The 25,040-nt window shown below is 44.4% G+C and overlaps 1 protein-coding gene across 5 annotated transcripts in view; it reads right to left on the minus strand.

Moving 5' to 3' along the window:
* Nucleotides 1-25,040, minus strand: part of LOC138960069 (DDB1- and CUL4-associated factor 11-like) — a 63,073-nt gene that overhangs the window by 2,343 nt on the left and 35,690 nt on the right. For 4 of the 5 annotated variants that reach the window (XM_070331829.1, XM_070331812.1, XM_070331820.1 and 1 more), the window contains 15 exons: nt 24,596-24,697; nt 22,690-22,754; nt 21,781-21,881; nt 19,443-19,545; nt 18,938-18,981; nt 17,276-17,399; nt 16,961-17,018; nt 15,234-15,326; nt 14,906-14,998; nt 8,418-8,507; nt 7,670-7,733; nt 7,155-7,307; nt 5,974-6,083; nt 1,830-4,906; nt 298-375 (listed from right to left, as the gene is read on the minus strand). In XM_070331829.1, the coding sequence (XP_070187930.1) occupies nt 4,700-4,906; nt 5,974-6,083; nt 7,155-7,307; nt 7,670-7,733; nt 8,418-8,507; nt 14,906-14,998; nt 15,234-15,326; nt 16,961-17,018; nt 17,276-17,399; nt 18,938-18,981; nt 19,443-19,545; nt 21,781-21,881; nt 22,690-22,754; nt 24,596-24,697 (1,407 nt within the window). In that variant the 3' untranslated portion in view covers nt 298-375; nt 1,830-4,699. Of the gene's footprint in view, nt 1-284; nt 376-1,829; nt 4,907-5,973; nt 6,084-7,154; nt 7,308-7,669; nt 7,734-8,417; nt 8,508-14,905; nt 14,999-15,233; nt 15,327-16,960; nt 17,019-17,275; nt 17,400-18,937; nt 18,982-19,442; nt 19,546-21,780; nt 21,882-22,689; nt 22,755-24,595; nt 24,698-25,040 lie in introns of all 5 variants that reach the window. The other variant, XM_070331807.1, reaches the window with a different exon arrangement.

Genomic DNA, 25,040 nt, shown 5'->3' on the forward strand with positions numbered 1-25,040 from the left:
GAGCAAGTGACACCAATAAACTTGGAAATATCTACCTCAGAAAAGCAGACAACTGAAGCTCTCCATTCATACCAACTAGGGGTAATTTGGTACTTGAAATACATGTATAAATGTAATTGATTCATGTAACCTGCACTTACCATGCCATGGAAAGACTTTGCTAGGAATGTCTGCACAAATCAGTATGGATACAGAAAATTAAAAAAAATGACTGCATGCAAGCAAAGTCATTCCAGTATAATAAGATTAAGATTAATGAAAAACATGGTAAAACAATTATTTACAGTAGAAACGTACCGGTCTCTCTGATCTGCTCCTGGATCAGCATTGACTGGACTGGCAGAAAGGATAGGAGCATTAGCAGCATCCTGGCATCTGAAAAAAGTATGCAACAGTTGAAGTCAGATATTTTAATTGCTACCACAGCTTTACATCGCACATTGAGGTACATAACAGTGCATGTTACAACCGTCAAGATCCCAAGATACACACATTGGAAATCAGAGTGGTTCTGTCCTGAACACATCCTCATAACACAAAGAAACAACAAGTCGCGTAAGGCGAAATTACTACATTTAGTCAAGCTGTGGAACTCACAGAATGAAACTGAACGCACTGCATTTTTTAACAATGACCGCAGTGAAACTGACGAGCCTGTTTAGGGCGGTAGTGGTTTCGCTGTGCTGCATAGCACACTTTTCTGTGCCTCTCTTCGTTTGAACTTTCTGAGCGTGTTTTTAATCCAAACATATCATATCTATATGTTTTTGGAATCAGGAACCGACAAGGAATAAGATGGAATTGTTTTTAAATCGATTTCCGAAATTTAATTTTAATCATAATGTTTATATTTTTAATTTTCAGAGCTTGTTTTTAATCCGAATATAACATATTTATATGTTTTTGGATCAGAAAATGATGAAGAATAAAATGAACGTAGTTTTGGATCGTTTTATAAAAAATAAAATTTTAATTACAATTCATATTTTTAATGACCAAAGTCATTAATCAATTTTTAAGCCTCCAAGCTGAAATGCAACACAAAGTCCGGCCTTCGTCAAAGATTGCTTTGCCAAAATTTCAATCAATTTGATTGAAAAATGAGGGTGTGACAGTGCCGCTTCAACTTTTACAAAAAGCCGGATATGACATCATCAAAGACATTTATCCAAAAAAAGAAAAAAACCATCTGGGGATATCATGCCCAGGAACTCTCATGTAAAATTTCATAACGATCGGTCCAGTAGTTTACTCTGAATCGCTCTACACACACACACGCACAGACACACACACACATATACACCACGACCCTCGTCTCGATTCCCCCTCTATGTTAAAAAATTTAGTCAAAACTTGACTAAATGTAAAAATGACTACACGCTGTGTAAAATCTGCTCCAGTGCAAATGAAAATGCCAGTATCTGTCATAATTTCTGCCCCGCACGCATCGCTGACACCGCATGCGGAAAGCAGCAATGGCGTCTGCTATACGAACGAGACAGCTCTGGCTATGATGAGAGATTCAAACGTTATTTCTTGAGATTCTCAACAAAACAAATGAACCTGAACCACATGATCTGATCTTCATTTAAAAAAATAGAAAATAAACTAACAAGAGGCGCAAAACAATCATAGAAAACGAAAACTTCTTTTCACGTTGGACTGTACCTAGATCTACTCTACCCATGAATTTGCCACTAGGTTGCGTTTTTCTGACAGAAAGGCATTTTTTTTCGAATTCAGTTTGTAAACATGACAAAATCATATTAGTGGTTTAAGTTCTACACGCAAAATAGTAAAAATAGAGCCGTCGTAAAGCTCAAACTTACCTCAAAGGTTGTGATCACATGTACCGTCTCGCACGTCTGTCGTCAACTTTGGCGCGGACCCCGCAACAACAAAGTTTTCCTGCGTCTAACCGCGTGCTCGATTGTACGAAAACACGTTTGCACCGTGTAACCCCCACAGGGACTCCCTTATATTCATGCGCGAATGGGTTGAAAGATCGCAAGTTTGCCAGAAAATAGTTCTGCAATGTGCTCACACGTATCGCAAATTTTCGGACACCACTTGCAGATCTATCAGAACATCTCATTAAACTTGCTTTACAGACTCAACTTGAATCTCATTCAATCGCGATTAACCACATCGAATATTTTACTATGTCAGAGTAGAATTATCCATCCCCTGAAACAGTATGCACAAGTTATGTTTGGGCATGGCGTTGAAGCTAAAAATAGGACACCAGGCGTGACGTGCGAGACGATTGTTTCTACATGGTCAAATGCAACCAAGTTATTATCAAAAGATCGTTTGGGCGCATCGGGCGGGTGAAATCAAATTCATACACAGGAATTTGCAACAATTGTAGAAAAATGTGTTATCAAATGGGTAAATTTGAGGCATGTGTATGTGCAGAGATAGCATGTCACACTTTCGAATGGAAAAAAGTGGCGATTTCAGAGCTTCTGCAGTGCAAAGCAAATCACAGAATTTACAAACGCTTTAGTTCTTGTTCACACTGTTGCTCCAAATAACACTGAAGACAACAAAACACATAAAAATAAAGGAAAGTAATTATTTTGTTGTTTATTTAAATGTTTTTGTACGCTGCCCCGACTGACCAGTTTCCAGGAGAGTGACCCTTATATCGCGACGGGGAAAGGGGGGAGATGGGATAGAGCCACTTGTCAATTGTTTCTTGTTCACAAAAGCACTAATCAAAAATTTGCTCCAGGGGCTTGCAACGTAGCACAATGTATTACCTTACTGGGAGAATGCAAGTTTCCAGTACAAAGGACTTAACATTTCTTACATACTGCTTGACTAAAATCTTAACAAAAATTGACTATATTCTATACAAGAAACACTTAACAAGGGTAAAAAGAGAAACAGAATCTGTTAGTCGCCTCTTACGACATGCTGGGGAGCATCGGGTAAATTCTTCCCCCTAACCCGCGGGGGGTAAACAAGATCTACACACCTTCACATCATTACAGAAGTAACAGAAATCAGTGTACTACAAACACTACAAACATCAATCAATTAAAAAGATTGGATATTTACCTTTCTCATCTCAATCTCACCGAGCTCAATAACTCAGTTTGCAGTTATCTAAGATGGGCGAGATACAAAACCTGAACGCACACAACAATGTGGAAAAGGCATTCTTTCCGACACGCTGAATGTGCCAAGCATACATATGAACAACGGCAGTTATCAATCAACTATGCAGTCATGCATATTTCAGATGCAACCTAATTCAATCCTAACATAATCCCTATTCAAAATAAGGCTTCACACACAAGCGTGGCAATGTCTTCTATACTCCATACCCAAAACCTTTTCCGGTTTCTTTTGCACTCACACAGTCGAGCATTCATGCATATATCGGACACATCTGTCATAATATAGTCGCAACTAAAAACAACTTCACTCAAAAGTACAGCAAAGTGTACTTACTCTATAACCCGTTCTGTTTTGTCTGGTTCTCACCCAAATCAAGCCAAAATGTCATGCATATTTCAGATGCAACATAATTCAATCTTACATTGCTATTGAAAAAGCTGCTTCAGTCACAGGAACATAGCAAAGTCTCCGCAAGCTATTCAGTGGATCCCCCCATTTTAAGACTTCCCCCTTTTCAAGACCTTGGTTTTTTGGATGTTCTGTTCACAACCTGTGTAAATTTACCTCCATTTCTCAAGACTCACCCCTTTTTAAGACCAGGTTTTCTCAGATTTTTGGAGGTCTTCTTCTTCTGCGTTTGTGGGCTGAAACTCCCACGTACACTCGTGTTTTTTGCACGAGTGGAATGTTACATGTATGACCGTTTTTTACCCCGCCATTTAGGCAGCCATACGCCGTTTTCGGAGGAAGCATGCTGGGTATTTTCGTGTTTCCATAACCCACCGAACTCCGACATGGATTACAGGATCTTTTCCGTGCGCACTTGGTCTTGTGCTTGCGTGTACACACGAAGGGGGTTAAGTCACTAGCAGGTCTGCACATAAGTTGACCTGGGAGATCGGAAAAATCTCCACTCTTAACCCACCAGGCGGCAGCGACCGGGATTCGAACTCACGACCTCCCGATTAGGAGGCCGACGTCTTACCACCACGCCACTGCGCCCGTCGTTTTTGGAGGTCTTAAAAGGGGGGTTCCACAGTATCTCAGTCTAACACTGACCCAGTCGCGCCTTGCTGCAAACATCCTGTGATGCATGCTGTCAACAGGAATCCACATCATCACAGCACAAGCTTTGCACAGTACTTGCCACACAAAGAACGTTTTCCAAGTGAGTACCCACAATGTAAACATCAAATAGTCACAGATGAGGCACACGAAGCACAAGTCATTTCATTTATTTCCAGTCCCAGACAGCGAAGGAATAACCGCAGTTCTGTGATCCAAGTTAATCACAAGAATGATGAAACACACCTGTGCTGGCTGGCATTTGTTTAAAGTTCACTGTTCAAACTGCATGTCCCGATAGCAACACCGCTGTGTTTTCTACTGCCACACAGAAGTCAAATTTTTCTTTTTAAAGGCAGTTCCGTTAGTCGTAGAGCTTCTTAAAGCAGCCATTTTGCTCCTCCTAGCATCGTACACGATCGCTCCTTCACCGGGCGGTCAACATCACTGTTTTTCTACTGCCACACTCGTACACAACATTTTTTTTTTTTAAAAGGCAGTGCCCTTAGTCGTACAGCTTGTTGAAGCAGCCATTTTTCTCATCCTTGCATCGCGAACGATCGCTCCTTTTGAAGGCAGTCTGTCGGCGAGTGCGGTAGGAGAACCGCCCGTCATCTTCTTCCTCCAAATCCTCCCCCAGCTTCTCCTCTCCCTCCTCCGCCTCGTGCGCCCAGTAGTCAAAGTAGCCCCACTTGCCCACTGTCCCATCCCACTGAAAACAGAGAGAAAACGTGTGTTAGTGAATTAAGCCAGTAACAGTATGTACTGAGGAACCCCCCTTGTAAAACCTACAAAATCTGACAAATTCAGGTCCATTTGCCCACTGAAAACAGAGAGAAAACGTGTGTTAGTGAATTAAGCCAGTAACAGTATGTACTGAGGAACCCCCCTTGTAAAACCTACAAAATCTGACAAATTCAGGTCCATTTGCCCACTGAAAACAGGCAGAGAAAATGTGTGTTAGTGAATTAAGCCAGTAACAGTATGTACTGAGGAACCCCCCTTGTAAAACCTACAAAATCTGACAAATTCAGGTCCATTTGCCCACTGAAAACAGAGAGAAAACGTGTGTTAGTGAATTAAGCCAGTAACAGTATGTACTGAGGAACCCCCCTTGTAAAACATACAAAATCTGACAAATTCAGGTCCATTTGCCCACTGAAAACAGAGAGAAAACGTGTGTTAGTGAATTAAGCCAGTAACAGTATGTACTGAGGAACCCCCCTTGTAAAACCTACAAAATCTGACAAATTCAGGTCCATTTGCCCACTGAAAACAGAGAGAAAACGTGTGTTAGTGAATTAAGCCAGTAACAGTATGTACTGAGGAACCCCCCTTGTAAAACCTACAAAATCTGACAAATTCAGGTCCATTTGCCCACTGAAAACAGGCAGAGAAAATGTGTGTTAGGGCCGTCATGGTATGTACTGTGGACAGGGTTTGGTTTTGTCTGTTGGTTTTTCCTGCTTTTTTTGCTATGTTACACAGGTTCGCTCATGTGTATGTACACACAGACAGTCAGATACAGGTACAAACACACACACATGCACACACACACAGCTTGTTTGTATGTACTTTTGTACCCTGTGGGGGGGGGGGGAAGGGCAGGGCAGGGGGGAGCGTGTGTACGTCTAGACTGGGTGCAATAATCGACGCAAATAGCTTTGTTACACACACACACAAAACGTTTCTCATAGCTGTGCTACACAGACACATGCATATACACAGACATCCAAACAAAGACAAAGACATCAATACAATGTAATACTGAACACTTACAGAAGAGCTGATGATGTTGTTCTCGTAGGGATGCCAGCTGACGTCACGGACACATGACCTGTGACCTCCGTCCAGGTTCTTCACCACTTTGCCAGTCAGAAGATCATACACTGCACACACACACAAACTCCCACTGAAATATATATACACCCGTTGATATGTTCATAAAACTGAACCAATTTATTTGTACTTTATTAACTTCATTAATATTAATCCGTCTTCATCCACTTCGCCTTTTGGGGCTCATTTCACTTCTTCCAAGCGCCACTAACCAGGATGTCTTTCAAAAAGTGGTTGCTGCACACTAATCTAGCCACAGTTACATTACTTTGATCAAAGTAGAAAAAACAAGAAATTCCTCCGAGGTAGGAAAAACACCCCCGTTGGTCAAAGGGAAATAACCATTCTCACTGCCACCAACTGAGGTTATTTCCCTTTGACCATTAAGATGTCCGTCTATAAGTCCTTGTAGAATCTTAATCCACCAATAACTCCCTAACCGTGTGTTTGACTGGTCCCAATTTTTGTAAGGACTGTCTCAGGAATGTATAGAACCTGTTCACCAAGTTTGGTGACGATCGGTCCGTTCATTCTTGAGATCTATATGCGAACACAAACACACACACAAACAAACAAACAAACAAACACATCGACCGAATCCTATACACACCCCTATACCGGGGGTGTAAATAGACAATGTTGGGATATAACTCTGTCAAGTTTGAATGGGTTCTGGAAGAGTTGCTTTTACTTGTTTCCATAGAAACACTGAGTCAAGCCTTCAATGTCACATGTAGCAAATGCCTTCGTGTTTCCATGAAAAAGCAAGGAAAAACAAGGGCAAGCAACTCTTCCACAATCCATAAAAACCCTACAGAGTTATTTCCGGAACTCGTCCATTAAGGAGACCAAAAGGACAAGATATGTTTTCACCAACAGAGCACTGCAGGAAGAGCCAGCAAGAAAATAATAATCATTGTTAACATTTCAAACATTTTAAGAAGAGTAAAACTAGTAAATGAGATGTATTTTGTGTTTTAAACCGCCTCACACTACGAGTCAATTTTCCTTGTTTTTATAAAGACAGAAAAATCTTTGAGTCTTAAAACAGGGAATAAAGGTCAATAGCAGTATCCCTGGAGAGAATGAGAGTAGTCAATAAAAAAAGAAAATCCACGTACCAACAACGCTGCCCGTAGCACAGCCGCTGTAGATATAGCGCTGGCCCGTGGTGAAGGCCGGAGAGAAGCGAGCTCTGATCAACGTGTGCAACACGCAGTGGCCGCGATACGTCATCACAGACGTGTCCCCGCTCACACTCTTCTTTCTGTTCACTGCAATACGATACAATACAATACAATACAATACCATACGATGCAACACAACGCAACGTAACGCAACAACACAACACAACATAACACAACACACAACACAACGCAACACAACACAACACAACATACCACAACACAACACAACACAACACGATAACACAACACAACACCACACCACAACACAATAACAACACAACACAACAACACAATACAATAACACAACGCAACACAATAACACAACACAACACAATAACACAACACAACACAACACAACACCACACCACACAATACACTTCAATGTATGCATGCGAGGTACAAGTCCGCCCACAAAAAACAGTTGTCTAACGTTCCATACTCCTACTCACAGTTTCGTGGAACTTGCTGCCATCTGTAGTCCCACCTCTGACTAGATACTGCTTTCTTTGTGGCCTAAAAAACAGGAAAAACGTGGAGATTAAAATGAATAAATGCAATTTTTACAAGTAAGAAAAAAAGAAACATGGAAGAAAGATAGTTAAAGCCTCCAACTCAGGAGTAATACTTGTGGCATCAATGCCTCATAACATCAGTCCTTTATAGAGTGGAACCCCCCTTTTAAGACCCCCCAATTTAAGACTCCCTCCTTTTTAAGACCTTTTCTCAGACTTTCTGTTCATAACCTCTGTAAAATTACCCCCATTTTAAGACTCCTTCCTTTTTAAGACCTTTTCTCAGCCTTTCTGTTCCTAACCGCTGTAAACATTACCCCCACTTCAAGACTCCCTCCTTTTTAAGACCTTTTCTCAGACTTTCTGTTCATAACCTCTGTAAAATTACCCCCATTTTAAGACTCCCTCCTTTTTAAGACCTTTTCTCAGACTTTCTGTTCATAACCTCTGTAAAATTACCCCCATTTTAAGACTCCCTCCTTTTTCTCTAAGACCTGATTTTCTCAGATTCTTGGAGGTCTTAAAAGGGGGGTTCCACTGTATTCAAACCGAAATCAGCTAACATGGTCAAGCTCCACAACTTCAAAACTACTTTTCATGACATATTTTTCAAAATAATAGCACTGACAGACAGCATAAGAATGCGATTTTGGACACTTGAGTTACTAAATAAAAAGCAGCTCACCTCCACCCCCTCTTTGGGAGAAAACATGCGGTTGTCCCACAGCTTGATGGTCTGGTCCTTGGAGTTGGACACAAAGTAGCGAGCGTCACCCTGAAAGTGACAAATTAAAGTTAAATATCAGCATTAAAGGAACAGCGTTATCTAAACAAAAAATAAAAAAATAAATTTTAGATCAAAGAGTGGCAGAGTGAAAAAGAGGCATATTGTCTTGTACCGCCTACAGGCCAATACAGCTCATTAACCACAACTCTCATTTTTGACACAAAATAATTCCAATGTGTTTCAATATCATGGAGGAAAAGGTCCAGGGGTCTGAATGGTGTAACGCAGATGCACCTTGTAGGCTTAAAAATACGTTACTTCATTTTCAAGGAAAATACCTTGAACTGCTGGCAGAGATGGCTCGAAGTTTTAACATCTCATATACTATTTGGGGGTCTGGTAGCTCAGACACGGGTAAACTTTATGTGCAGACTCTGAGACGGTATCCATGTCCCATCCCCCTGCCCCACATTGGCACGCAAAAGACCTTGCCATAAGTGCAGGCGACTGATTACACCTAAACACGCACACACTTGGGTAGCGCGACTCTTCTTACTGCTACCTTTCACCTCAGAGGAAGCGAGGAATGTCCAAACAATATGATAATGAAGAAACGGAAATGGAAAATTTTATTGTAAATTTTCATTTAATAAATATACCTACCCGAATCACATGTAGCATTGACACAATCGGAGATGCTAGGTTCTGTACAGGCTAACCGTCTAAGGGAAGCAACCCCAACCACAAAAGTGTAAACGTAGCCATGGTAATGCCCATACACCCGGGGAGTTACCTCCCCTCGTGCATGCCACGTCACCACTGCTACTGAACACGTGGTTCCTATCATTCGACCTAAAGAATAAATTCTCCAAATCAAAAGCGGGGTTGGCGGGAGGGAATATACTATGTGATTCGGGTAGGTATATTTATTAAATGAAAATTTACAATAAAATTTTCGATTAAATTACATATTCCTACTCCGAATCACATGTAGCAGATTGCAACAACAAGGCGGTGGGAAAGAAAAATCCAACTCACTCAAAAAACCTTGCCGAAAACCTGGACCGCTGCCAAAGAATCAGGGCGGTCCCAGTGGGAAAGAAAATCTAACCCACTCAAAAAGCCCTTGGCAGGGCTGGCCCACTGCCAACAGGCAGTGAGGGAACCGAGGAAAGTCCTGATTGACAGCCGAGAAGTATCTCAGGCAAAAGCGTAAGAGACAACCTCAGAGATCCAGAAAGCTGTGCTCAGCACTTCTTCCAATCTCCTAGCCGTAAAAAACAGCACAGGAATAGACCCAAGCCTTGGATTAATAACCCTGGCGAGCCAAGGGAAAGACAAGCTTCCCCCCCCCCCTTTTATTGGAAGGAAATGCTAATGTCCTGAGAAGATCCGTGCGTAAGGTTGTCCCCTCAACTGAGAAGGACGAACCCCCGCGGTGACCTTAAGACAACCATGCCAAAGTCTGCAAACCTTGGGATGTAGTAAAGCCCAAAAGGCTTGTGAGAAAGAAGTCAGCTCAAAATAAGAGTGACCAATCCCCACGAAAGAGCGAGAGAGAGACATCCAAGCACTACGTACCAGAGTCCACCTCGAAGAGAAAACTCACAATAGAAGGTCGCCAGTCATCCCCTACCAGTCCCTGCGAACGCAGGGAGAGAGGTAGCACCCGACAGCAGCCACTTACGACTGTGCGTAAGCTACCGGAAGTGAGGACCCACGGTGGTCAAAAACCGATGTGACTGGCAACCATAAACAAAATGGCTAAAAGCCAGAATGTTCCCAAAACAGTCTGCTTGAAGGTAATCGAGAGTGAATCAAAAACCTAAAGCAGAAAACCAAGACTGGTAAACGTAAACCGTGAAGCCAGCCAGCCATAAGACTCCCGAAACCAGAGTTCTCAGGGAAAAAACAGGCAGTTAACTTCCTAGCCAAATCAAGAGCCTACCTGAGTTTGGCCAGAAACCCAGAGCGCGTCTGTCCCTGTCTGAAGACAGAGTCCAACGCGGAGAAAAACGGACAACCGCCCTAGACAAAGTTGCCTTTTGTAGCCGGGCGACTGTAAGGAAACCCGACCCAACGGACGTCATCCGGACTCGCCTCATACTAAGATGAGGAAGAAGAGAGGAAAGGCCCAAGACTGAAGTCACAGGAACCAAACCTTAGCTAAACCTCTGCCCGAAGGAGAAGAGTAGCCAAAACCTGAGAGAGAGGAGGAAAGCCACAAAGAACTACTCCTCAAACATCCATTGTCCAAGACAATGCCCCCTCAGGAAAATCTGAATGTTACCTCCGAGGCCAACTCAAGCGTACCTTAAGTTTGGACGAAACACCAGAACGCGTCTGATCACTAGAGAAAGACAGAGTCCGACTCGATGAAAGACAACAAGGACCAAAGTCCAAACGTTTGTGGCCAAACAGGGGTAACCTGAATCCAGAGAACCCCACCCAAACGAAAATCGTCCTATCCAATCTCTTAAAAAGAGAGAACAAAGGAAAGAAAAGACGAAGTCCGAAGCCACAAGAAACGGGAAGGCAACAACCACCATCGCCGCAACGTGGAATGGCTGTTGCCCAGCCAAGGCTGCCTATAGGCTGCCAGCTTAGCTTAACCAGAGGAATGAGCATGCTTCTGCTAAGCATGTTTCTGAGTATGCTAGCCTTACCTTCCTTCAACCCTTGTAAAGCAGTCAGAGACCTGCTGATCTCTACTCGACTGAATCTCTACTGCAGGCAAAGTTTAAGCGACTCTCTTTGACTGTTCAGGGAACTGAGAATGCGAAAGAAACGAGTCCCTCCGACACCCGCCGTACGAGCGTAGTGAAGGAAGGGCAGCCTCATCTGCTCCATGCTCACCCTAGCAAGGGCTGGCCAACAGAGTAGAGAAAGGAGGCAAGTTCCAAAGGCTGAATAAGCAAGAAGGAACAGAAGGTGAAGCCCGTGTAGCCGAGGCCAGTCAAGGCTGAGCATGTTCCGGAACTGAACCATAGTAGAAACAGCGGCAGAACCAAAACACTAGAGATACCACTTTCGGGAGGAGATGGCCTAGCCAAAACCTGCAAACCGTGGTACCTACAAAAGGTGACTAAGGAACCGGAAGTAGGAAAACATCCTATCTTCACGGAACGGAAGTCCGACATCGACAACAAAGTCAACCAACAAGGAAGCCACCAATGTCGATGCACCCAACGGGAAATCCTGAGCCGAAGCTCCGAGCTTCGACGGAAATCCAGAACGTGTTCGATTGCTGACCAAAGACTGAAAACCAGAATAGCTCAGCTACGAACGCAACCGAAGTCACAGTTGCTGGTGGTAAACTGATGAATGAGATGACCGGAAACCGGAAAACCATCCAACCGGAAAAAGACCTGACTCATCCCCCTAATGACGGTCGTGAATAGGGGAAACGTCCAGGGCCACCCGAACTGAATAGGCAGTAAACTCAACACCCAACAGGTAAAGTGAAGACTGCCCCGGCTGAGGCTGAAAGCCTAAATGCCCGTAGGCCAGCCGCTGTTCCTCACCCCCCGACCTCCGAAGGAGTGTCAGGAAGAGGAGAAGTGTATCCGAACAGAGCCGGAAATGCAGCAGACAAAACCGCAAAAAACGGAAGCGAAAGTTGCATAGAGTAGACTGAGGCCGGAAGCCCAAACGCCCGTAGGCCAGTCCTCTGTCAACTCCAGTCAAAACCGCAAAGTGTACTTGAAATGGAGGACTTATGCTTCCAGTAAAACCGGAAACGCCACGCCGACAACGGCTGCAGCCCTGTGAAACACAAATGCCCACGACGGAACAAGAGTGAGACAGAACAGAAGAGGACTGGGGCCGGAACCCGAACGCCCGTAGGCCAGTCCTCGATCAACGCCAGACAAGCCACAACGTGCGCTTGTGATGGAGAACCTAAGCTTCCAGACAGGAAGTGTAGGAGGCCGAAGCCCCGTCCGGGAAAAAACTTCGACGTGACCTCTGCCGCAGCTAAGAGGACAGCGTTAAGCCTTTTTCCCGATAACCAGCACGTGTGGAATCGCTGACGACAGACTGAATGTCCGACACAACCAGCGAAAAAACCCGAAGTCCACGTACTGGTGGAAGGCCGGTGAAACGGCATAACCGGAAAACCGGAAATCCGTCCCCCCCCGACGTCGTCCTAACTCATGCCTTGACCAGGCTAAGAGAGAGAAGACGGCAAGTCTGCAGCCGCCGGCACCGGAACGGCAGTCGACGCGACAACCGAAGGTTGAAACGCTGACTACATCGGCCAGGGCTAAGACAACACCTGCCCGAAGGGCTGGCGTTGCTCCTCAGCTACCGACATCCTGAAGGAAGTGGAAGCGAAAGGAGCAGTAAATCCGGGCGGAGCCGGAAAGCACCAGACGAGACCGCGAAAAGCGGAAGCGCCGAATGCGAGGACGGAGGCCGGAAGCCCGAATGCCCTAAAGGCAACGTCCGGTCAACCCCGGAAACGACCACAGCGGGTGCGTACGTCAGAGGACCTATGCTTCCAGCGAGTGCCGGAAGCGCAGCGCCAGAAACGGCTACCGCCATTGCTCCGCCACACAATGGTCTTCGAGGAAGCCAGGGTGTGACTGAACAGAGGACGAATGCCCGGGGGGCAACGTCCGGTCAACCCCGGAAACGACCACAGCGGGTGCGTACGTCAGAGGACCTATGCTTCCAGCGAGTGCCGGAAGCGCAGCGCCGGAAACGGCTACCGCCACTGCTCCGCCACACAATGGTCTTCGAGGAAGCCAGGGTGCGACTGAACAGAGGACGAATGCCCGGGGGGCAACGTCCGGTCAACCCCGGAAACGACCACAGCGGGTGCGCACATCGGGGGACCTGGTCAACCCCGGAAACGACCACAGCGGGTGCGTACATCGGGGGACCTATGCTTCCGGCGAGTGCCGGAAGCGCAGCAGTCGGAAACGGCTAGACAACTCCGGAAACGACCCCAGCGGGTGCGTACGTCGGAGAAGTAGCCGGAACCAACTGCCGCCATTGCTCAGCCACACAATGGTCTTCAGTGAAGCCAGGGTGCGACTGAACAGGGGTTTGCGGGTCGTGAACCCGCCGAAAAGAGCTGTGTCCCAGCAGGGACTGTCCGACGGCCTCACGAGGGCCTGTGGACCAGCTCGACTTACTTGAATCGCCAACCACAGCGGTAGAAGACGAAGAAGCAAAACATCCGCCCTAGACAACGTCTCGGCCGGAAGCGTCAAAGAAGCCAACAAGGTGACGTCGCCCACAGACAGCGGGACCAACGGAAGACGCAGGCTTGGCACGCGACAATTTCTTCACAAAGATAACGCAGACACCTGCAACACCTGATCTGCTAACGGCAGAGAAGGCGAGGAGAAGAAACAGGACGTACAACAGTATATGACTGCCCCACAAAGTGTTTGTTCAAGGCAGAAAAGTAACGAACAAAACATAAAAAACATGTTAAATCCGAAACCACGACAAGTCCTACGGACTGGTAGAAACCTGCTAAAGCCTAGCCAAGTAAACCACTGTCAGCGACGCTGATACACAAAATGGCGGCCAAGCGATAAGTTACTGGGCAAAATTTAGAAGTCCAAAACGGACGAAAATTAAGCAATAACAAAAATTCCTGTCAAAGAAATGACGAAATATGAAATGGCTTACCAACTAACAAAGCAGAAGGCAAAAACGCAGGTAAAGTAAGGAGAACCTCACCATAACATAGGCCTAGCCACATAAATAAGCTGTCAGGAAAGCTGAGCAACCGAACGTGGCGGCCACAAGATAAGTTACTGAAACGCATTTAGGAGTCCAAACGGACAAAAAGGTCAGCAACTATAGGTAAATTCCTGTCAAACTAAAGACAAGAAGGAACAAGCTTACCAGCTAAACAAAGCAGAAAGCAAGTAAGAAGGTAAAATTACGTTTACCTCCAAAATACATGGCCTAGCCACAAAAATCTGTCAACTCATGCTGACAACAAAAATGGCGGCCAACAGTAGTCACTGAAATATCACAGGTCCAAACACGGACGAAAATCAGCAACTACAACAAATTTCCTGTCAAAATAATGACCAAAATGGAAAGAGCTCACCAACTACGAAGCAGGAGGCAAGATAGACGGTAACGTGGCCGGTGGGTGTCAAAACAACACCAACAGCGCAGCCACAGGGGAGCCCAAAAAATACAACAACCTGCTCCCTCGAAAGCTGTAAGGTCGAATGATAGGAACCACGTGTTCAGTAGCAGTGGTGACGTGGCATGCACGAGGGGAGGTAACTCCCCGGGTGTATGGGCATTACCATGGCTACGTTTACACTTTTGTGGTTGGGGTTGCTTCCCTTAGACGGTTAGCCTGTACAGAACCTAGCATCTCCGATTGTGTCAATGCTACATGTGATTCGGAGTAGGAATATGTAATTTAATGGAAAATTAATGAAAAACAATTTCCAGCTCCAACCCACCTTGGTGTCGATGTAGGTGATACCGTCCACATGGCCGGCCATCACGCCCACAGGGGCCGGGCTGTCTTCCCTCAGGGTCCGGCGGTCCCACACCTGTAAAGTAAGGTAAGATAATTTATAGTGTGCGGTCCATACAATTAAACAATGGATGGAAAAGTGTGGTATGCTCTTAAATAATCAACCATGAATACAACCAAAACATAAAAAATATGTGAAGTAAAACCATCCGAAGTACTCAGGACTGACACGCATGCCTACAGACAGACAGACAGACAGACAGACACTCACACACTAAAAGGGAAGTAAAAAGTAAAAGCCATGGTGTTACCTTGCAGAGCCCATCGTCCCCTCCACTGTAGAGGATCTGAGAGGAGTTGTCGGCAAAGGACACGCAATTCACGTCATCATCATGGGCGTCAATCTGAGAAAAATACAATATATATGTTGCATAACAAGGCATTTTGTTTGTTTCCAGTAAACACCTCATTAACCCCTTGCCTCCTGTAACATGGGAAGTAAAGCATTCTTTCTTTATTTGGTGTTTAACGTCGTTTTCAACCACGAAGGTTATATCGCGACGGGGAAAGGGGGGAGATGGGATAGAGCCACTTGTTAATTGTTTCTTGTTCACAAAAGCACAAATCAAAAAATTGCTCCAGGGGCTTGCAACGTAGTACAATATATTACCTTACTGGGAGAATGCAAGTTTCCAGTACAAAGGACTAAACATTTCTTACATACTGCTTGACTAAAATCTTTACAAACATTGACTATATTCTATACAAGAAACACTTAACAAGGGTAAAAGGAGAAACAGAATCCGTTAGTCGCCTCTTACGACATGCTGGGGAGCATCGGGTAAATTCTTCCCCTTAACCCGCAGGGGGTGAAGTAAAGCAATTAAGTACACTTTTTTTTTAAATTGCAGCAAAGTAACGACTGCAAGATTTCCAAAATAATGAACGCTCTTGTTCTTCTTCTTCAGCGTTCGACGGTTGTGTCACTCATAGTCTTAGGCCTGCTGATCTTATGAAGTCGCAAATGCGAAGCAGGTCTTCCACAGTTGACGACAGTTTTGTACCTGGAGTATGAACATTCAAACCTTGCAGGAAGCCGGTAGAAACGAAAACAGATATGCATCATAGGTAGCATTATGTACAGCTGGCGTTTCCGAGATCTGTATATGGGTTCTCAAGCAGGTGTACCAGGAGGCAAAGAGTTAAAATGGACTAAAACAGTAAACATTCCATGCAGATGATCAACTTAATATCATCCAAGCTTTAATCAAAACTGCTACTTCCCTTTCAAACCGATTCCCTCCGCTCAAGGTGTGTTTATTAATCTCTTTCCCAAACTATAAAGCAGAAGCAGAAGCTCTCATGCAGGCCGCCTCCTTCGTTCAGGACTCCGCAGACCCTTGCTACCAAGTTGTCTTCCTCTCGGACGCCCTTTCAGTCCTTCAGGCCCTAGAGAACGACAAACTCCCACAGCTGGCCAAAGCATTACAGATGGTCAGACAAACCAGAAGAGTTGTCCTCCAGTGGATACCAGCACACTGTGGGATACCAGGAAATGAAAGGGCCGATGAGCTGGCAAAAGAAGGAGCCGTGGAAGACCAACCTGAAAACAGTGTCAGCTTTAGTGAGCAGAAGACAATCATCAAGGCATTGATGAGGCCAAGGACAAACAGAGATGACTACCACACAATGTCCAGAGAGCAGCAAGTCAACCTCATCAGACTGCGTACTGGCCACAACAGGCTCAATGCTCACATGAACCGAAAGTTCAAGCTGGCGCCAGCACCAACCTGTGCCTGCGGTCAAGAGGACCAAACAGCGGAACACATCTTACAGCGATGTCCCTTACTAGATGAGGAACGAAAAGAAGTGTGGCCGTCACCAACTCCCTTGCAGACCAAACTATACGGCAGTCGACAGGAGTTGGAGAAAACGACAACATTTATCACCAGTGCTGGACTGATTGTGTAACCTCTGCGAACGCCAAGAAGAAGAAGAATCTCTTTCCGTCAAAAAGTTGTTCTAAAATAACAATCACCTTCAGTGTGCGTTGATTGCTCTCTCTGTCGTATATGTACAGGCATCCATCATTGGCTCTGAAATAAATAAAGAAAGAAAGAAAATAATAAATTAATTTTTTAAAAAATGAATTAATTAATTAATGGAATATCAATCAATCAATCAATAAAGGGATAATAAGCCAACAAATAAATAAATAAATAAATAAATAAATTAATAAATAAATAGATTAATGAATAAATCAATCAATCAATCGATCAATCATTCAATCAATCAATCAAGGGACAATAAGTCAATAAATTAATAAATAAATAATAATGAAATGTTTACTGACCCTCCAATGATCTCCCTGTTGTCGCAGGAGAACATGAGGGAGAAGATGCAGAAACTGTGTTCACCGGGCGACAGCACCAATGACTCATGCACGTCATGGTCACCATGGATGTTGCACAGGTGAACTGAAACAAACACATCATACGTCAGTGTGTCTCACGCTTTCCTTCTTTGCCGCTTAAAGCTACTAAAGCAAACGGTGTGCAAGATTGTATGTACCAAGCTTCAGGAGCATGACAAGGACAGAGTCATACTCGCAATCGTTCCTCCCAAAGCCAAAAAATGCACACATCACTTTCATTTCTCCCGCTGTTTCTCGCTTCTTTTCTTGACAAATTCGCCCAAACTAAGAATATTGCAAACGGCATCGCAGTTGACAGTACTGTTTCCATACGCGAGTTAAGCTGTCATTGGAAATTGGCTCGCTTATGAGGCTTGCGAGTCTGAAATAGTAGGACAGAGTTGTGTACAGAGATGACAAAGAAAGCGGAAAGATCATACTATTCGTGCATGCAGACACGGAAAAGACATCATGGAGAATGCGATGCTTTAAAAGATAAAGACTGTTACGTCATTCACTCATACTGAGACGTCATTCATAGTTGTTCGGTCACTTCCATCAAAGAAGTAGATATCTCCACAAGCATGGCTGTGGTGGCCTTGTCAAAGCGTGAGTTCACAAAAAGTTTTTGTTCTTTTCTGTGTTGAAGCTGTGAGGCACAACTGCTATTCAGACTTGGTTGTGGGACAGTTTTCTTCCGCACTCGATTAGCTGATGTCTTCGTTAGACAATCAATGTAATCTCGTGTGGAAGAAAACTCTGACCCTCGACCAAGTCTGTGGAGCATACAAAAAATAAAAAAGTCACAGAGGACTGAAAGAAACTTCACTTGTGTTTACTTGTACTTATAGCATGCAAGTGGAATGGGGAAAAGCGGGAAAAGGGAGCCTTTTTATTTTAATGATTTTTTGGTGCATGTTTTTTTGTGTTTTCTTTTTGGAAAAACATTTCATTTCAGGAATCCTCAAGTACACATACAATTACACCCACTCACACATTCCACCATCCATGTACAGTGGGTTACGTATCCTCAAGTACACATACAATTACACCCACTCACACATTCCACCATACATGTACAGTGGGTTACGTATCCTCATGTACACCTACAATCACACCCACTCACACATTCCACCATCCATGTACAGTGGAACCTCCATTTTAAGACCATCTTTTGCACAGATGTTCTGTTCATACCCTCTAAATTTTAATTTACCTCCATTTTAAGACCATCTTTTGCACAGATGTTCTGTTCATACCCTCTAAATTTTAATTTACCTTCATTTTAAGACCATCTTTTGCACAGATGTTCTGTTCATACCCTCTAAATTTTAATTTACCTTCATTTTAAGACCATCTTTTGCACAGATGTTCTGTTCATACCCTCTAAATTTTAATTTACCTTCATTTTAAGACCATCTTTTGCACAGATGTTCTGTTCATACCCTCTAAATTTTAATTTACCTCCATTTTAAGACTACCTCCTTTCAAAGACCAGATTTTTGCAGATTTTGGAAGGTCGTTCGAAAGAACACTTCACTTGCGACTCAACTTTGCTTGGGTAAGAGGGAAGCACACAAGTATAAAAATATATCTACTCACTGCAGTCTGACCAGCTTGAGTAGATCATGTAGTTACTGTCTGGGCTGCACACAAGCGAAAGCATAAAGGAACATTAAAATACATGAACCACTTGCATTTATTTCAGTAAAAGTGCATTGTTGTTTGTTATTACAGTGTTATCTTTAACCTGTTCTTACATGATACTAGCGAAAATCAAATCATCAACCGATCAGTTCTACAGGTTTTGATTGAATTTGACCACTTTTATAATCAAAATGAAGTTATTTAAAACAAAGCTACTGCCTTCTTATCATATACAATTTTGACTGGCTGCCCTGACCAAGCGGCGGTTGTTTAGGGGATGTATTCTTTTGGGGGCTTTCAGGCAATACCCGTTTTAAAAAACACTCGGCACAATCACTGCTTTATTGGTCGCTATTATGAAGTTGATTGTACCTGTGCTAACGTACAGGGACAAAAACTACAGAGATAGTTATTAACACAAGGTAACGACGTCAGTCCTGTAAAATGTTAGAGATCCTACCTGAAGGCGACATCCAGAACACTCCATCCAACATCCCGCGCTCGAATGGTTTTCATCAGCTCAAAGTTCCCCTGTTTTGTGTCGTAGATCCTAACATGTTGGTCTGCAAGTTATACACAACAAGGTCAAAGCCATAAAACCCAATGTGAACCGTCATGTTGCGGGCAGAGTAGGATTCTAACGAATCAAGTCTGGTTTGATTTTTTACACCCCCGGTATAGGGGTGTGTATAGGTTTTGCTCGATGTGTTTGTTTGTTTGTTTGTTTGTGTTCGCATATAGATCTCAAGAATGAACGGACCGATCGTCACCAAACTTGGTGAACAGGTTCTATACATTCCTGAGACGGTCCTTACAAAAATTGGGACCAGTCAAACACACGGTTAGGGAGTTATTGGTGGATTAAAATTATACAAGGACTTATAGAGGGACATCTTCATGGTCAAAGGGAAATAACCATTCTCACTCAGTCACTGCCACCAACTGAGAAGGTTATTTCCCTTTGACGGGGGTGTTTTTCCTACCTCGTAGGAATTTCTTGTTTCTTTTTTTCTTTGAAGATGCATTTAGCATAGTCTCTTGTGTCTGCTGTTGTAATGATATATGTACGTAAAAGAAGTAAACACATGTTTTAAAAGTTTTAAAAAAAAGTTTTTAAAAAGTCTGGTTTGAAAATCTGATGCGGCGAATAATCAGGCACCTTATATACTACGTCTCAGCATAAGTTGCTCACTCCATAAGCACAAGAAATAGATGGGTCTGTGTGTTTATGTGTCCGGTAATAGCACATTGTGTTCAAAAGATCCGTGTTAAGTGATAAGAAAATGATAATGCCAAAATTACAAGGTACAGTGGGTGTAATGGATTTGCAATTGATTGCTCGCCAACTCATAAATCTACCTTTTCTTTATTTGGTGTTTAACGTCGTTTTCAACCACGAAGGTTATATCGCGACGAGGGAAAGGGGGGATATGGGATAGGGGAAAGGGGGGAGATGGGATAGAGCCACTTGTTAAGTGTTTCTTGTTCACAAAAGCACTAATCAAAAAATTGCTCCAGGGGCTTGCAACGTAGTACAATATATGACCTTACTGGGAGAATGCAAGTTTCCAGTACAAAGGACTAAACATTTCTTACATACTGCTTGACTAAAATCTTTACAAACATTGACTATATTCTATACAAGAACCACTTAACAAGGGTTAAAGGAGAAACAGAATCCGTTAGTCGCCTCATACGACATGCGGGGTGCAGAGAAATAAGGATGTGGAAAAGAAGACTTTTGGTAAGTGAAATAAAGGTGATGGATCCAGTCAGGTAGAAATAAGACAACAAGAAAAGAATTGGAAAACTGCAGGGAATAGTAGGGAGAGTTTTCTTGGAAGGAAATATAGGTGAAAGGACTGGTAAGGCAGAAATAAGACAAAAGAAGAGAAGAAACAGAACCGTTAGTCGCCTCTTACGACATGCTGGTTAGCATCGGGTAAATTCTTTCTAGTCCCAACCAATATGGGACTCCCCCTAACCCGCGGGGGGTAAAAAAAAAAAAAAAAAAATAAAAAATCTACCTTAGCTCTTTGCTGCTAGCACTGTTCAACACTCAGCACAACACCATGTTGCTAAGGTGCCACAGTGGAACCTCCCTTTTAAGATCCCCCAATTAAGACTTCCTCTTTTATTAAGACTTTTATTCAGACTTTCTGTTCATGATATCTGTAAATTTACCACCATTTTAAAGGTGGTCGTCTACATTTTTGCTTTTTTTCAATAATCGTTTGGTTAGATTTCGCTAAAAAGTTATGTCAGATGATGAATGAACCATGAGGAAAAAAGTTATAGAAAAAAAAATATACGCTTCCAATATTTTGTTTTCTGTTTGCTGAGAACATGTGCTTTGCCTAAAAATACTGACCAATCAAATTCATGTCACTATGCTTATAGCCACGCCCAAACAAGTGCAGCAACAGTTTGACACTGGAGCGCTGTCCACGCTTTTTTTTTAAACGCACGAAATGCACGGGATTTGAGAGGAGTTTTGCGCTTGGCATTTTCCAAATAAGGATATCCTACTATGAGTACTACGCTGGAATACTACAATGAATTTTCAAACGGCTACACTGGCTTCGTCTTTCCTGATCGAAAGGGGGTGTATTGTTGATATTTGTAGATAATAGACTCTGCATTTTAATGGTCAAATGGCGATTTCGGTATAAAAATGTAGACAAGGACCTTTAAGATTCACCCTTTTTTAGACCTGAACTTCTCAAAATGTTGGAGGTCTTAAAAGGGAGGTTCTACTGTAACGCAAAGACTCGTCAACACAACTCGGCCTCACCCACCTTGACAAGCGCTGAGAAAGATGTCTCCGCTCTGTGAGTAGGTGCCACAGAACACTTTGTGGTGGTACGAAGCCAACTTCTCATATCGGTTGGGTAGAAACCTGGCCAACACGACATTGTTATATATATGAAGTCTTATATCGCGCGCGTATCTCCAGACTCGGACTCAAGGCGCAGGGATCTATTTATGCCGTGTGAGATGGAATTTTTTACACAATACATCACGCATTCACATCGACCAGCAGATCGCAGCCATTTCGGCGCATATCCTACTTTTCACGGCCTATTATTCCAAGTCACACGGGTATTTTGGTGGAATTTTTTTTATCTATGCCTATACAATTTTGCCAGGAAAGACCCTTTTGTCAATCGTGGGATCTTTAACGTGCACACCCCAATGTAGTGTACACGAAGGGACCTCGGTTTTTCGTCTCATCCGAAAAATGTACTCACCAGAAAATAGCAACAAGGACAAACATAGACTAGTTTCGACTTTCGTCTTCATCGGCAAAAGAACAACAAGAAAATAAAAAGAAGATTAGTAGCAATCTCAACTGAAGGCCAACAAATTCACAACAAACACAAATTCCAGGGAAGCGATCCACATTGTTTCCCTTTACCTTTGTTTCAATCAATCAAACCACTAGCATGGCATCTTCAACTGTTTCCATACATTAACAACATAAATCACAATAATTTGACCCATGATATTAATGCTGGCAAGTTAAAAAGAGCACATAACTGTTAAAAGTTCTCCGGAGAAGACTTCTACAAAACCACATACACAATGATGCTTCTAGAACACACACACACACATGCGCGCACAAACACACACACACGCGCACACACACATTGACTCATAACATAGCAAATACAATATACACCAAACTAATGCTGTGCAAAAAGTACCTTGAATTGACAAGACACTGGTCGCCTTTTGTGAAGTGATGCCTTGCGTCCATGCCAATCTCTCTCTGAAAATCAGAGAACACTGCTCTCAATACATGTACACATGTTATCATTACACTGGATTTAAACGAAAGGGAATTCAGGACAGTGGAACCCCCCTTGTAAGACCCACCGGTTTAAGACCTACCCATTTTTTTTAAGACCTTGATTTTTCAGATTCCCTCCTATTTAACATCTGCTTTTTTCAGAATTTGGGAGGTCTTAAGAAGAGTATCCACACCCACATTCACAAGCATAGACACATGCACACTGTCCTCCTGTCCTCTGTAACACTTTCTACCCCACCTATGTTGACCAAGTTGTTTTTTTTAGCCGAGACCAGCTGTGCTGCAGCAGGTCACTCAGAATTGTAGTAACTGTGTAATAACTGTGTATCAACACGTTGGAATGCAGGCGTTAGATCGGCGTTACAGGAAGCGACTGAAGCTAACAGTCTGAGCGGATATATCCGTACTTGGTCAGATAGAGCCATATAAGTGGATACAGATATATTCGTACCTGGGAGACAATGAGTTAACTTGTTACATTTAGTCAAGTTGTGGCCTTGCTTTGTACACCAAACCAGAACAAATTGCAAAACCTTAGTGGCTCAAAAATGAACCCCTCCCTCCCCCTTTTCTCTCTCTCTCTATCTCTCTCCCCCCCACCACCCCCTCCCTCCCTCCCTCTTGCCCTCCCTCCCTCACCCTTTTCTCTCTCTCTCTCTCTCCCCCCACCACCCCCTCCCTCCCTCTTGCCCTCCCTCCCTCACCCTTTTCTCTCTCTCTATCTCTCTCCCCCCACCACCCCCTCCCTCCCTCTTGCCCTCCCTCCCTCCCCCTTTTCTCTCTCTCTCTCTCTCCCCCCACCACCCCCTCCCTCCCTCTTGCCCTCCCTCCCTCACCCTTTTCTCTCTCTCCATCTCTCTCCCCCCACCACCCCCTCCCTCCCTCCCTCCCCCTTTTCTCTCTCTCTATCTCTCTCCCCCCACCACCCCCTCCCTCCCTCTTGCCCTCCCTCCCTCCCCCTTTTCTCTCTCTCTATCTCTCTCCCCCCACCACCCCCTCCCTCCCTCTTGCCCTCCCTCCCTCACCCTTTCTCTCTCTCTCTATCTCTCTCCCCCCACCACCCCCTCCCTCCCTCTTGCCCTCCCTCCCTCCCTCCCCCTTTTCTCTCTCTCTATCTCTCTCCCCCCACCACCCCCTCCCTCCCTCTTGCCCTCCCTCCCTCCCTCCCCCTTTTCTCTCTCTCTATCTCTCTCCTCCCACCACCCCCTCCCTCCCTCTTGCCCTCCCTCCCTCACCCTTTCTCTCTCTATCTCTCTCCCCCCACCACCCCCTCCCTCCCTCTTGCCCTCCCTCCCTCACCCTTTCTCTCTCTATCTCTCTCCCCCCACCACCCCCTCCCTCCCTCTTGCCCTCCCTCCCTCACCCTTTCTCTCTCTCTCTATCTCTCTACCCCCACCACCCCTCCCTCCCTCTTGCCCTCCCTCCCTCCCCCTTTTCTCTCTCTCTATCTCTCTCCCCCCACCACCCCCTCCCTCCCTCTTGCCCTCCCTCCCTCACCCTTTCTCTCTCTATCTCTCTCCCCCCACCACCCCCTCCCTCCCTCTTGCCCTCCCTCCCTCACCCTTTCTCTCTCTCTCTATCTCTCTACCCCCACCACCCCTCCCTCCCTCTTGCCCTCCCTCCCTCCCCCTTTTCTCTCTCTCTATCTCTCTCCCCCCACCACCCCTCCCTCCCTCCCCCTTTTCTCTCTCTCTCTATCTCTCTCCCCCCACCACCCCTCCCTCCCTCACCCTTTTCTCTCTCTCTCTATCTCACTCCCCCCACCACCCCCTCCCTCCCTCTTGCCCTCCCTCCCTCACCCTTTGCATAAGGTGTGCCAGAGTAGGGATTGTAAGGCGTGATTTCTTGTTGGATGTCCATCTCCCGGACTCTCTCAGCACTTTCTCTTTGATGTGGTTACTCTGGAAAAAAAACACACCTGAATTTAGTCCTGAATGTTCATGTTAACCTGACAAGAAATGCTTTCTTGGGTAAAAGGAATGAACACGAAAACAAACATCAACTCGAAGAGACCTGCTAGCAGCAGGAAAGCGCTCTCAATATGAACTACATTTCTGAAAACATATTAGTAAACAGACAGCATTCTATTTTTTTGTCTGTTTTAGAGGACAGCTCTTCTGATGTGTTTGTTTAGCGCTTGACCTGCCACCAACGATAGTGATAACAACAGTTGATAAACAGTTCCATAAATATCACAGCCAAGAATAGCTTTACAGTTGATGAACAGTTCCATAAATATCACAG

This window comes from Littorina saxatilis, linkage group LG1, assembly GCF_037325665.1.
Source record: "Littorina saxatilis isolate snail1 linkage group LG1, US_GU_Lsax_2.0, whole genome shotgun sequence".
In the NCBI taxonomy this organism is placed as follows: domain Eukaryota; kingdom Metazoa; phylum Mollusca; class Gastropoda; order Littorinimorpha; family Littorinidae; genus Littorina; species Littorina saxatilis.